The sequence below is a fragment of the Brachyhypopomus gauderio genome, chromosome 19 (genome assembly GCF_052324685.1).
Source record: "Brachyhypopomus gauderio isolate BG-103 chromosome 19, BGAUD_0.2, whole genome shotgun sequence".
NCBI classification, from domain to species: domain Eukaryota; kingdom Metazoa; phylum Chordata; class Actinopteri; order Gymnotiformes; family Hypopomidae; genus Brachyhypopomus; species Brachyhypopomus gauderio.
Window position 1 is genome coordinate 6,070,564 of NC_135229.1, and position 11,674 is coordinate 6,082,237.

An 11,674-nucleotide genomic window follows, 5' to 3' on the forward strand; every position below is an offset into this window, starting at 1 on the left:
TTGCACATGCATCTACTGTGACAGGACAGAGCTTTACACTAATACAACAGAGCAAGCAACAAGAAAGCTAAAATATACAGCATAATGGTTTACCAGCAAAAGGAAAAAACAGAAGAAAACAAAAAAGATGAGGAAGAATACGATGAAAAAAAACAGAAGTCTGTATTGGGAATTTTCACCAAAAAGCAGTTCACCATGTTGTGTGTTGGGGCTGGTCTAGTTGTGCTTCTACTTATCATCACGGTAACCTCAGTCGTTGTAACTCTGAATACAGACACAGGTAACTTTCATCCATGATAAAAATATCTTGCATGGTATTAAGTTGTCATGTGTGTTTCTCTGTGCAACAATAACTGGGGTTATGTATATTCCTAGGAAGCTCAGAGACCATGGTCCTTTTCCCTACGCATGGAGATATGCTAGAATTTCTTCTACAAAATGGAGAAATACAGGAGAAAGATGGACTCGGTGCCACATGGTATCATTCTGCGAACAGCAAAGCTGAAATGAACAAAGCCCTGCAGAGTAAAGAAAGAAAATAGCTTTTAATGCCTATTCTGTTGTCACAAGTATGGTGCTATAATATTTTTGTGTGACTAGTGAGGACTTTTAACTTAGGGGCAACTTGAGATCACATAGCTTCTTATAATTAAAAGCAAAATGTCTAGACTCATTCTTACACAAGCTAGTATTATGGCTCATAAAAACGTAAGTATCACACGTATATTTGTCATGATAATCAAATCCATTCCTCAGGTGGAGTCATGATTCTTGAAGCTGATGTGAACATACAAGGACACAACACAATCAATGAAACCAATATTCCAATCATGGCTCATCCACCAGATATTTACAGTGACAACACTTTGGAAGAATGGCTTGATGCTGTACTCAAATCTAAGAAAGGTGAAGAATCACTAATGATTGTGAACCATAGTGTTATCACACCAGCAACATTTGTTGCAAGCAACTGTTGCTTTTTTTTTTTCTATAAATAGGAATCAAACTAGATTTTAAAAGTCTTCAAGCTCTGGAACCCTCACTTGATCTCCTGAGGAAAAAGAATGAAACCGGAATCAACCGTCCTGTGTGGTTAAACGCAGATATTCTTCCTGGCCCAAATGTTCCTAATTTCTGGCCCGTCGTCAATGCCACCCAGTGAGACCATTATAACATTAACACTATATGCAAATGTAAAGAATCAATATGATAAATATGCAGATATTCAACGGCATTTTAGAATTAATTTATTTATACGCCAAAAGTACTTTTATTAACTGTGAAATAACTTGGCTTAGTCTTTATACTGATTTTTATACCAATCCTTCTACTTCACAGGTTCTTTGGTCTCATTCAAACAAAATTTCCAGATGTCACCATCTCACCTGGGTGGGCAGTTCTTTATCTGCCCTTCTCTCCCAATGCAACATACACACAGGCCATGGTAGAGAAGATGTATAACCATGTCAGACACCTTCCTCAGAAGGTCACCTTTCCTGTTCTGGCAGTGATGGTGAAGAACGGCTGGCCTCATCTCAGCTGGCTCCTCAGACAGTCTCCCAGGTATCTCAATCAGCAGAGGTGATAAACATCTCATTTTAATTCGCCTGTGGAACGTTCCTATGCTTTTTGGTGCAGGTTTAGTTTGACCTTGTGGCAGGGGGAAGAAAACCCTACTGTAAACGACCTGCTCTTCATCAGAGATAACAGCAACCCTCAGCGTATCTATTATGATATTTACGAGCCCGTGCTGTCCCAGTTCAAAGAGGCTGCAAGTAAGTTTCAACAAAGCCTATTTTACAACCTTTTGCCTTCTTGTATTTCTATTACTAACTTCGCTTTTCTGCATTATTCAGAGCGTAAAGACAGACACAGAAGATTCTACCCAGGTGGGGACATAGTTGACTATTTTAAGCCCGCTAACAATGATGGTCTAAACATCCAATGGGAGATGGTGCCTGATAGAAATTCGCTGCTGTCTATACTAAAAGGTTTGGTTGATTCAAAGCTACTATGCGTTTTTGATCTTCGCAATGAATATATTACCCAGAAACCATGGAACAGTAACTGAAGCTCTTCTTTATAGACCATCATGGTGGGATGCTTGTGATTCCGGTAGCAACTGGAACAGATAAGCCACAGATTCCTGTGGTTGAGGATTCCGAGCCGGAGTTGCCATTTCAGGATTGTCTGGAGTTGATTCTGGCCTCAAATAAGTCATGGGGCATCTACCTGAGGGTGAAGTCACAAACCCAACTTGCTGTCTCACTGCAGATACTCCGGCAGGCCTATGAGAGCGGCCTGCTCAACCACCCAACCTGGCTCAACATGGATATTGCCCATGGAATTTTTAATGTCCAAGGATACACGACAGGCCAAGAGTTCCTGAGAACCATCGAGCAGATCTTCCCGTACGTCACTATGGCTCCCAGCTGGCCCCAGGAAGCTCTTGATCAGGGTTATACACCTCCGCTTGTGGAGGACATGATGGAGCTCTTCCAGGGCTCCTGGCAAGATGTTTCACTACAGCTTCAGGCTGATTATCTGGAGAGGTCAGAAACTGGATTTAGGAGACTTCTCCAAAGTCAGCCACGATTTTCTCTCACAGTGAAACATAGGGCAGGGAAGAAAGGTCTTTTTGGTAGAACCTTTGGCACAATATCTCTCCACAAAGAACGGACCTTTTACAACATGCCAAACGCATAGAAGAGTTATTTTTCAAGTGCTGACAGTCTTCAACTGACAATTCTGGTTTGAAGATAGACATCGGAAGAGAACAAACTCTGAGAGAACTTCAGGAAGCACAAAGTTAGTTGGTAAAAGGAAGTTGTGAATGTGTTAAGGGTTTTTATTCATCTTCAATCAAAACAATGATCTTTAATGCCAGAAATAGAAAATAAATCGGCAATATGTAAACAGTTTAACTTTTAATATTCACTGCTATAACAACAGTGTATGTAGCCAAGTATAACAAAATAATTAATTTATCTCCTTATTCCCCAAAATGACATGATTGTAAAAAGTAACAATATCAGACTGGCAGTGCTGTGTTTGTAGACAACACAGTCTACTGTTTTATAACGTCAGTTAACGGTGTGTAGGGCAGTAACTAGAGATTATATTTCAGTGTTGGACAGGGCAGGCGGTCTTGCGCTGTTCTCCAGCAGGTACTGGTTGCAGGAACGAAAGTTGTAAAAGAAACTCGAGGAGAGGCCTGCGATGTCTGTGGAGATGTATGGTAACACCCCTGGATTGGTCTGGTTGTAGTAGGAGAGCTGAGGACAGAACAGATCACTGCTTCTAATACACGTTTGAGAAACAGTTAAAGAAAAAAAAAGCTGTTTTCAAGGGTTTTGCTCAAGTTCCATTTCAGGAAAATATATTGGCATTTGCTGTGTTTTTCCAATGATCCTACTGAAATAAGCCAAATGGAGGAATGTGAGGGAATGCGAATGGTTTTTTGAAATGTGAACATAAATTATGAACATTAAATTAAGATGTTTGAGTGTTGTTTGAAGTAAAAATAATGAGATTATTTTGCTGCTTTTATATGATCCCGGGACCTTGAGAGGGGACTTGAGAAAGTTTTCAATTTTCCTTAGGAGGTCATTTGAGCTCCTCAGCTCCTACCTTAGAAACACTTTCGGACACCTCGTAAATGATGAATCCAGCACAGAGCATCTCGACTCTGTTGAAGTCCTCTGTTGGGGGATGCGTGGGAAGGGTGACTGACCGGAGAGCGATAACAAACGGATCCCTGGAGAGACGAGCGTGCCGTTATACCCTCCAGAAATCCAGAAAACAAGTGTTCAGACATGCTTGTTTTCATGTGTTTTACTCACCCACTATTACATGGAGGTCTCCTGGAGGCCAGCAGGATAAAGTCCTGAACTTTCCCCCCCTCGCTAACGGAGGGTGTCAGGACATGATAGATCATGTCATCCTCGTTAACCTGAACTATCAGCTCGCACTTCCTGCACAGGACATAAACATGAGGCTTCGTTGGTGTATATTAGCTCATCATAAACACTTTTTTCTATTACATGGTCTGCTACGTCCACAAGGAAGGAAGTGTATTACTCATAGAGCTTGTCCCATTCCGGCCTGCGGCAAAGGTCTGACAGCAAAAGGAAAGCTCTGGCTGCCGGAACGTTCACCTCACACTCGATCCTGAAACTGAGGGTCCGGTTCTCCTCCAGAGTGAACAGTCTTACCTGAGAGTGGATAAAAAAGCTGGTGTCAAAAATGCTGCGGATTTAACACCTCATCCCGCAAGCCTTTAAAAGTCGTGTCTGGTTAGGCAACGGTGACGCTCTGCTCACACGGTTCTTTTCTGAGCTGAGGGTCCATTTCTTCCTGCCTGCCAACATCTTCAGGGCAAATACATTGTTGTAGCTGAGATAAACCTGTGGGGATATCAGGGATATTTGAATGTGCTAAGATGTTTTAAACACCTAATAATCAACTGTCCTTGTTCTTATTATTTTTCTGTTATCTTATTTTCTACAGATTATCATCAGATGATAAGATTAACTTAAAATATTGCATAAGCCATGTGGTCCAAAAAGCAAAAGATCATGTTATAATGCGGATGGGTTTGGTGAGATAAGATACCTGGTTACTCTGGTCCCAGGGAACAGATAAGGGTACTTCAGTTTGTTTACAGGAGATGATGTACTTTCTGCATGGTATAAAAAGGTTCAGTTTAGTGAATGCACATGTTTATTAGCACACAATGATACAGTTAAGCAACTTGTATTACAGACCACAACCACTGATATTGGCTCTGCAATTTATGCTTGAATCTAGAGTTCAAAGGAACCTTCAGTTAGATGTCATAGACGTGATCAGTGTGTCAGTGCTGTGTCTTGTGCTTACTGCTGTAAGCTGCCACTGTGTTATTTTTTGACTATCTAGCATGCACTGCTCGCCTTGCAGTGTCACCTTTGCACACTGGGTGGCGCATTCGTGCACACGTGAGCATTTTTCATTTATATGTTACATATAGGGCATTTAGCAGACGCTCTTATCCAGAGAGACTTACAAAGTGCTTTGCATCTGTTCACAGAATGCATCCTAGATAGCAGTATAGAAAGATCAGAATTCAAGACACCCCTGAGTCAGACTATTACTAAACTACATGAATCGATGCCATTACCTAGTGTTGTAAATAAACATAGGCTCAAATGTAAACAACAGGTATAAAACTTATACCATAACCATTATAGACAGATAAGCATACAATGTAAAGTACAAGGACAACAAGTGCTATCTTTTTTAAGTACTCAACAAACAGGTGAGTCTTCTTTACGTTTGAAAACGGCAAAAGACACTGCAGTCTGAGCAGCTAGTGGAAGATCTTTCCGCCATCTCGGAGCCAAGACGGAGAATAGTCTTCGTTTTGTCTTCTGTGAGACTTTATTTAAGCATGGTGTTTCGAGTTGAGCCATGCTTGAGATTCATAGTGCTAGTGGTACAGATTGGTCTTTGACCATGGACAACATGTATGGAGGGGCTAGTTCATTTTTGCCTTTATATAGCAAGCATCAAGGTTTTATTTCTGATGTGTGCAGCTATTGGAAGCCAGTGAAGAGAGCAAAGGAGTGGAGTGACATGTGAGAACTTGGGTAGATTGAAGACCAGTCGTGTTGCTGCATTCTGGATCAGCTGTAGAGGTCTGATGACCCATAGAGGAAGACCTGCAAGTCGGGAGTTGCAGTAGTCCAGCTTTAAAATGACAAGAGTCTGCACAAGCACCTGGGTAGCTTCCTGTGAAAGAAAGGGTCGTATGTTGCAGAGGAGAAACCTGCAGGATCTGGTCAGGTTTGAAACGTACTGAGAAGCACAACTGCTTGTCCAAAGTTAAACCCAGGCTTTGAGCAGTTTCTGATGGTGTTAACAGGGTGTTCTCGAAGGAAAGGTGAGGTCCTTGTTTGGGTTTGGGGTTCCTGGAATATACAGAGGCTCAGTTTTGCTAGGGTTGAGCTTCAAGTGGTGAGCGGTCATCCATGACGCAATATCCACCAAGCATGCCGAGATACGCCCAGAAACACGGATGTCAGAATGTGGGAAGGAAAGAATTCACTGGGTGTCACCAGCATAGCGATGAAGAATAATGTGAGAGGAATAATGTCACCAAGGGAATGAGTATACAAAGAGAAGAGAAACTAGGACTAAGAAACACTTAAAGTGATGTCTCTTAGTGATATCATTTGGCGATGTGCAGTCTTGAACAAATGCCAACAGACACTATGGCTGTGGTGTACTGTGACCGCTGAGGCATGATGGGAAGGTTGAATGTGACAGGTAAACTTGAGTGTGCTATCGTCTTTTAGGATGCCCTTCTGAGTTCACTACCTATCCAGTCGAATCTTCTTTCTGGCAATAGCCTCTTGGTATCTCCTGCCTCCATCCTGTCAACAAAATGAATGGAAGAATGAATATTAAAGACTTTTACAGAGAAACCAAACAGAAGAATGAAATATCACGACACAAAGTCTGAAGAGGAAGTAAAGTGGAGAGGGGTCTCACCAAGGGTTCAGGGAGTATTTTGGGCAGTGGGCGTGGTCTGCCATCCTCATCCAGTACCTCAAACATCATAAAGGCACTATTAATGTGTCTGCGTGACTCCTCCCCCTGATACGCCTCTGCACACACGCCCACCTCCATACTGTGGTACCAAAACACGCAGTAGACCACAGTTACCACACAGGTATAAGAACCCGCGTCAGCAAGGTGCAGTAACGTCGCACAGCTTCACCTGTTCTTGAAGGTATTGTTGACAATGGCTTTTAGGATCAAGCGGTCTCCAACCTGAGAGGGGCCTCTGAAATGGAACATGTCTATGGTTCTCAGAGTGGGATGGGCGTTGCATAAACGGCTAGGAGAAGGGCGGAGAAAAAGCACCATTCAGTAAAAAAGGTTTTTCTTTTCTTTCAAACTTTTACAAACATGTCGCTACATGAATGAATTAAACTTGCAGGATCACTGGAAGAGGACCACGTTTATAATAGGTGGTTGTTTCTGAAGTTATAAAATACTGACAGCTTTTATTTTGTCTCATCACAGGAAACCTGAACCAAACCTGAGGACATATGTTTTCATTAAATGAGCAAGCCAAATAACTTATAATCACAAACTGTGTGAAATTGAAAAAGGGTAAAAATCTGGACTATTTGGACTATTAAAAGGTAAATGTTCAAACTTTGACCACTGAGTCATTGCAAAGTTTCTACTGTGGGTAATTATTAACCAACAACACGTCTCTGAACTGTAATGATCTTTATGTGCTATTCTTTCATTGCACCAACGTAATGGTGTTTTATGTAGTCCTTGCTGCATAGAATGAAGAGATACAGAAATATCTGAAACAGGTTTGAAAAGTGAGTGTTTTGTACCTGGCTGCGATTGTGGCAACATTCTCCATCCAGGCCATGATCTGGCCCCCAAACGTATTGACCTGGTGGTTGGCGTGAGGGGGTAGAACCAGTTCCACGCTCTCCACCCGGGTTTTCTCAGTAGGAACGGACGCCTCATTTTGACCCTCTGATCCCAACCATTCACACACACACACACACACACACACACACACACACACACACACACACACACACAAGCGCCCGATGGCCTTCTACCCATTTCAACAATACAATCGACCTGCTGCCGACACTTCTGAGCAGTGAACACGTCTTTGGACATCTTCATGGTGGACGTACGTCATTTCAGGGGGAAGTGAGACTGCGTCTTACCACACTCACCCTCACTCGGGCTCCACTGGAAGGTCTTGTTACTCAGAAGATCCTTCATAATGTCGACGTGGAGCAGTCTCATCCTTCTCCTCTCAGCCGCCATGCTGTGTTCCAGCTGCTCTTTGTCGGTGCGTGGCACCAGGGGCTTCAGGCTAATCTGCAAGTACAGCAGCTCGTCCATCGATCGATCGATCATCAGATCGATCATTTGATCGATCGGTCAGACTTTCCACTATTGACACCCACAGGTGCAATGCTTTTTTCACCTTATTACCCCCTGTGCTTCTGGCTACGAACGTGGCGAAGGCATGGCACACCTTCCAGTGCTGGTCACTGTACAGGTCCTCACAGCTGACCTCGATTCCCACCTCACACACACACACACACACACACACACACACACACACACACACACACACACACACACACACACACACACACACACACATCTCATTTTGGCACAACAGCGTCAGAACGGCAAGGCCACGCAGGTGCAGCTCGTCTGGTTCTTATATGAGCATAACCGAGGTTGGATTTACGTGGGTTTACGCTCTTTCAAACGGCATCGTTTTAGATGAAAAAGTTCCTCATTCGAAGCATTTAGCAACTTTTGTGGTTGATCTGCAGAATTACACCAGCTCATAAGCAATCAAGACTAAACGCTGGAAGGCTCAAAGCAGCCTGCAAACCAACATGTCTGCAGGACTACACCGCACAGCTACGCATTTGTATCACACTTTCATTTACACAGTTTGCTACTTATTCAGCTCAGTATTAGGTGGAATATGTGATTAACATCAGTGTATCTGAAATGTGTGGGGTTGTTTTATTTACCTCCATGCTTGAGTTGAAAGCCCTGTTCACATTCGCTATGATGTTAACCACCTGTCCAACGCTAAAAACAAATAAATAGAAATAAAAGGAAGAAGACATTTTACAGTGCTCACTGTAGTTCTGATTCTCATTGCTAATTTATACAATACAGGAGGTATCCAACAAAATACATATGTGTTAGTGTACATGTGAACCAGGTGTAGTAACATCACAGCAATGTTTGTTTTACATTAAGAATCTCATAGACTTTATTATAGATTTGCTTTTTTAATACTAATTCAACATTAGTGCCTCTGTCAGAAAGCACGGCTTGTACAGTAACTACCAGTATATAATTTATTACACAGCTCAACACACAGCCTACAGGCCAATTACCAGTAGTGTCTTGAACAACTTCACCTGACCATAGCATTAATACCATTATATATCCAAAAACAGACCCACCATCAAGGGGCCTGTTATGTATTTTGTATTATTATTATAAAATAATGACTAACAAATAATGAATATTGGTACATTTGTATTTGACACATGTAGTAATGGTGTTTACCCAATGGTGTGCTCAAAATGAATGTCATCCATTGATGCTGTTACACAGGAACATGCGGCGTGTCTTTCGGCTGCAAGAAGAAAGGGATTCTGGGAAAGATCGTACGCAGGTTGTGGAAGCCCTCTGGCTGCATCTACTAAAGTGGAATATGAGCGTCTGCTTCCCCAGAGCGAAAAATAAAGGAACAAAATATTGCAGCAGAGCACATAGTTATACACTATATTGCCAAAAGTGTTTGCTTACCTTTCCAAATTATTGAGATCAGGTGTTCCAGTCACTTCCACGGCTGCAGGCGTATAAAATTAAGCACCTAGGCATGCAGACTGTTTTTACATACATTTGTGAAAGAATGGGTCGCTCTCAGGAAGGAACTCAGCGAATTCCAGTGTGGAACTGTGATAGGATGCCACCTGTGCAACAAATCTAGTCGTGAAATTTCCCCGCTCCTAAATATTTCACAGTGAACTGTCAGCTGTATTATAAGAAAATGGAAGAGTTTGGGAATGACAGCAACTCAGCCATGAAGTGGTAGGACACGTAAACTGACGGAGTGGGGTCAGTGGATGCTGAAGCGCATAGTGCAAAGAGGTCGCCAACTTTCTGCAGTCAATCACTACAGACATTCAAACTTCATGTGGCCTTTAGATTCACTCAAGAATAGTGCGCAGAGAGCTTCTTGGAATGGGTTTCCATGGTCGAGCAGCTGCATCCAAGCCATACATCACCAAGTGCAAAGCACACGCCCACTGGACTCTAGAGCAGTGGAGGCACGTTCTCCATAGTGACGAATCGCGCTTCTCCATCTAGCAATCTGATGGAGTCTGGGTTTGGTGGTTGCCAGGAGAATAGTACTTGTTTGACTGCATTGTGCCAAGTGTAAAGTTTGGTGGAGGGGGGATTATGGTGTGGGCTTGTTTTTCAGGAGCTGGGCTTGACCCCCTAGTTCCAGTGAAAGGAACTCTGGATGCTTCAACAAGACATTTTGGACAATTCCATGCTCCCAACTTTGGTCCATCAAGACATGGATTTTGGTGTGGATGAACCTGACCGGCTTGTACAGAATCCTGACGTCAACCCAATAGAACACCTTTGGGATGAATTAAAGCGGAGACTGAGAGCCAGGCCTTCTCATCCAACATCACTATGTGACCTCACAAATGCACTTCTGGAAGAATGGTCAAAAATCCCCATAAACACACTCCTAAACCTTGTGGACAGCCTTCCCAGAAGAGGTGAAGCTGTTCTGGTTGCAAAGGTTGGACCAGCATCATATTAAACTTTATGGATTAGGAATGGGATGTCACTTAAGCTCATATGTGTCAAGGAAGGTGAGTGAATACTTTGGCAATATAGTGTATATTTGGTAGGGTTCAGACACTAACAAAGATGATAACGAACTCCAGCATCAGAACCTGTGTTACTGGTCCTGTTACAGCAAACGCAAATCCATGCAGCTACCGCAAGCAGATACACAAATTTTAACCCACCTACCCTTGTAGTCCTCCCCCTAAAATCACCTTAAACAATAACATGCTTGTACTTATACACAGTTAACATTTGCATGTTACATGCTGCTGTTCACACCCTGACACACTCCCTTACTCACCAGAGAGGCAGGCGGTGCAGTCCATCCATTTAAGCAGCTGCCCAACGCTCAGTTCTTTGCGGTGATTGGCGTGGCAGGGCAGCACGATCTGGCTCATCTTCACCTCTGTGGGGTTGCGATACACCCTGCAGCCCTCCATAACGACGTCTGGATCACCCCGCTCCACCTGCGACCTGCTGTCTGAAGCCATGGCGGAGATCTGTTAGGACACAACTGTATATAGGGGGGAAAGTGTGTTCCGTTTAGCTACTGTTGACAGTAACAGACAGCAATGTTGGTTTAAAGTCGAGAGCTCGTTTAAAATTAGTGGCTTTACTGTGTAGGAGGTTTAAAGTGTTGGTAGCACTTCGAACTTTCTGAAAAAGTTCAGGTGTTATTTCAGGTGTTATAACGCGACAACTTATTATATGCATGCGATTTGAAATCCAATACTGTCCTCGCATTTGCACGTTTCAGCTTGTTGCGCTATTTCTGTTTGATTTTTTTCCACATCGCCCGCGCGCGCTTGGTCCTGCTCTGCGGTTAGTTATGCAACTCTGTAAACTTTCATGTGCACGCTCGACAGATCCACTAGAAAAGTTATTTAAAACGTCAGAACAACATTATCAAGAATATCCTAGCAGCTTTATATTAAAGCTCCCACTATACAGTAAACCCAAATACAATGAATAACTGCGTTCATTTGCCATAATTATATAAATACACGAATCGTCAACAGCTTACTTTCTGAGGACTATGCGCGCCTACCAATGATAATCTTCATAATTCCACGACAGGTTTGTGTATTCCGAGTGGCCACGTCCGAGAATTCACTGTTCACTATTCACTGTTCACTATTAACACGACCGCAGAGGAACTCTCCGATCGTCGAAGGCCACGCCCCGCGTTCTGTGTCGTAAGCAAGACTGCTCTATATAATCATGGTCAATAACACAC

At 42.9% G+C, this 11,674-nt stretch overlaps 2 protein-coding genes across 4 annotated transcripts; one reads left to right on the plus strand and one right to left on the minus strand.

Annotated features, from left to right (window-relative positions):
- The first annotated feature begins 84 nt into the window (after window positions 1–84).
- Window positions 85–2,706, plus strand: fam151a (family with sequence similarity 151 member A). The gene is made up of 8 exons (XM_076982195.1): window positions 85–280; window positions 376–525; window positions 757–906; window positions 999–1,158; window positions 1,339–1,563; window positions 1,639–1,775; window positions 1,857–1,991; window positions 2,087–2,706. Exons 1-8 carry the CDS (start codon window positions 85–87, stop codon window positions 2,704–2,706), a joined length of 1,773 nt encoding a protein of 590 aa, XP_076838310.1.
- A 121-nt stretch (window positions 2,707–2,827) lies between these two features.
- acot11a (acyl-CoA thioesterase 11a) lies at window positions 2,828–11,616 on the minus strand. Of its 3 annotated transcripts, none has more exons than XM_076981625.1 (16): window positions 11,462–11,616; window positions 10,739–10,951; window positions 9,133–9,202; window positions 8,583–8,643; window positions 8,015–8,116; window positions 7,749–7,905; window positions 7,398–7,545; window positions 6,761–6,880; window positions 6,532–6,670; window positions 6,358–6,413; window positions 4,615–4,681; window positions 4,323–4,406; window positions 4,081–4,214; window positions 3,843–3,974; window positions 3,631–3,757; window positions 2,828–3,275 (listed from the first exon to the last, which is right to left on the minus strand). In XM_076981625.1, exons 2-16 carry the CDS (start codon window positions 10,926–10,928, stop codon window positions 3,117–3,119), a joined length of 1,746 nt encoding a protein of 581 aa, XP_076837740.1. In that variant the 5' UTR covers window positions 10,929–10,951; window positions 11,462–11,616; the 3' UTR covers window positions 2,828–3,116. The 3 variants fall into 3 exon arrangements, with proteins under 3 accessions (XP_076837740.1, XP_076837738.1, XP_076837741.1); XM_076981623.1 differs by having other exon boundaries at window positions 10,739–10,918; window positions 11,486–11,610; XM_076981626.1 differs by having other exon boundaries at window positions 7,758–7,905; window positions 10,739–10,918; window positions 11,486–11,609.
- Between the last annotated feature and the right edge of the window lie 58 nt (window positions 11,617–11,674).

Bases quoted from the DNA above. Each gene is read 5' to 3' on its own strand.
- acot11a (XM_076981623.1), bottom strand. The intron at 9,203-10,738 runs GTGAGTAAGGGA...TTCTTCTTGCAG, and splicing joins CTGCACCGCCTGCCTCTCTG to CCGAAAGACACGCCGCATGT. The intron at 8,644-9,132 runs GTAAACACCATT...ATTTGTTTTTAG, and splicing joins CATTTTGAGCACACCATTGG to CGTTGGACAGGTGGTTAACA.
- fam151a (XM_076982195.1), top strand. From the start codon at position 85: ATGGTTTACCAGCAAAAGGAAAAAACAGAAGAAAACAAAAAAGATGAG. The intron at 281-375 runs GTAACTTTCATC...GTATATTCCTAG, and splicing joins AACTCTGAATACAGACACAG to GAAGCTCAGAGACCATGGTC. The intron at 1,776-1,856 runs GTAAGTTTCAAC...TGCATTATTCAG, and splicing joins CCAGTTCAAAGAGGCTGCAA to AGCGTAAAGACAGACACAGA.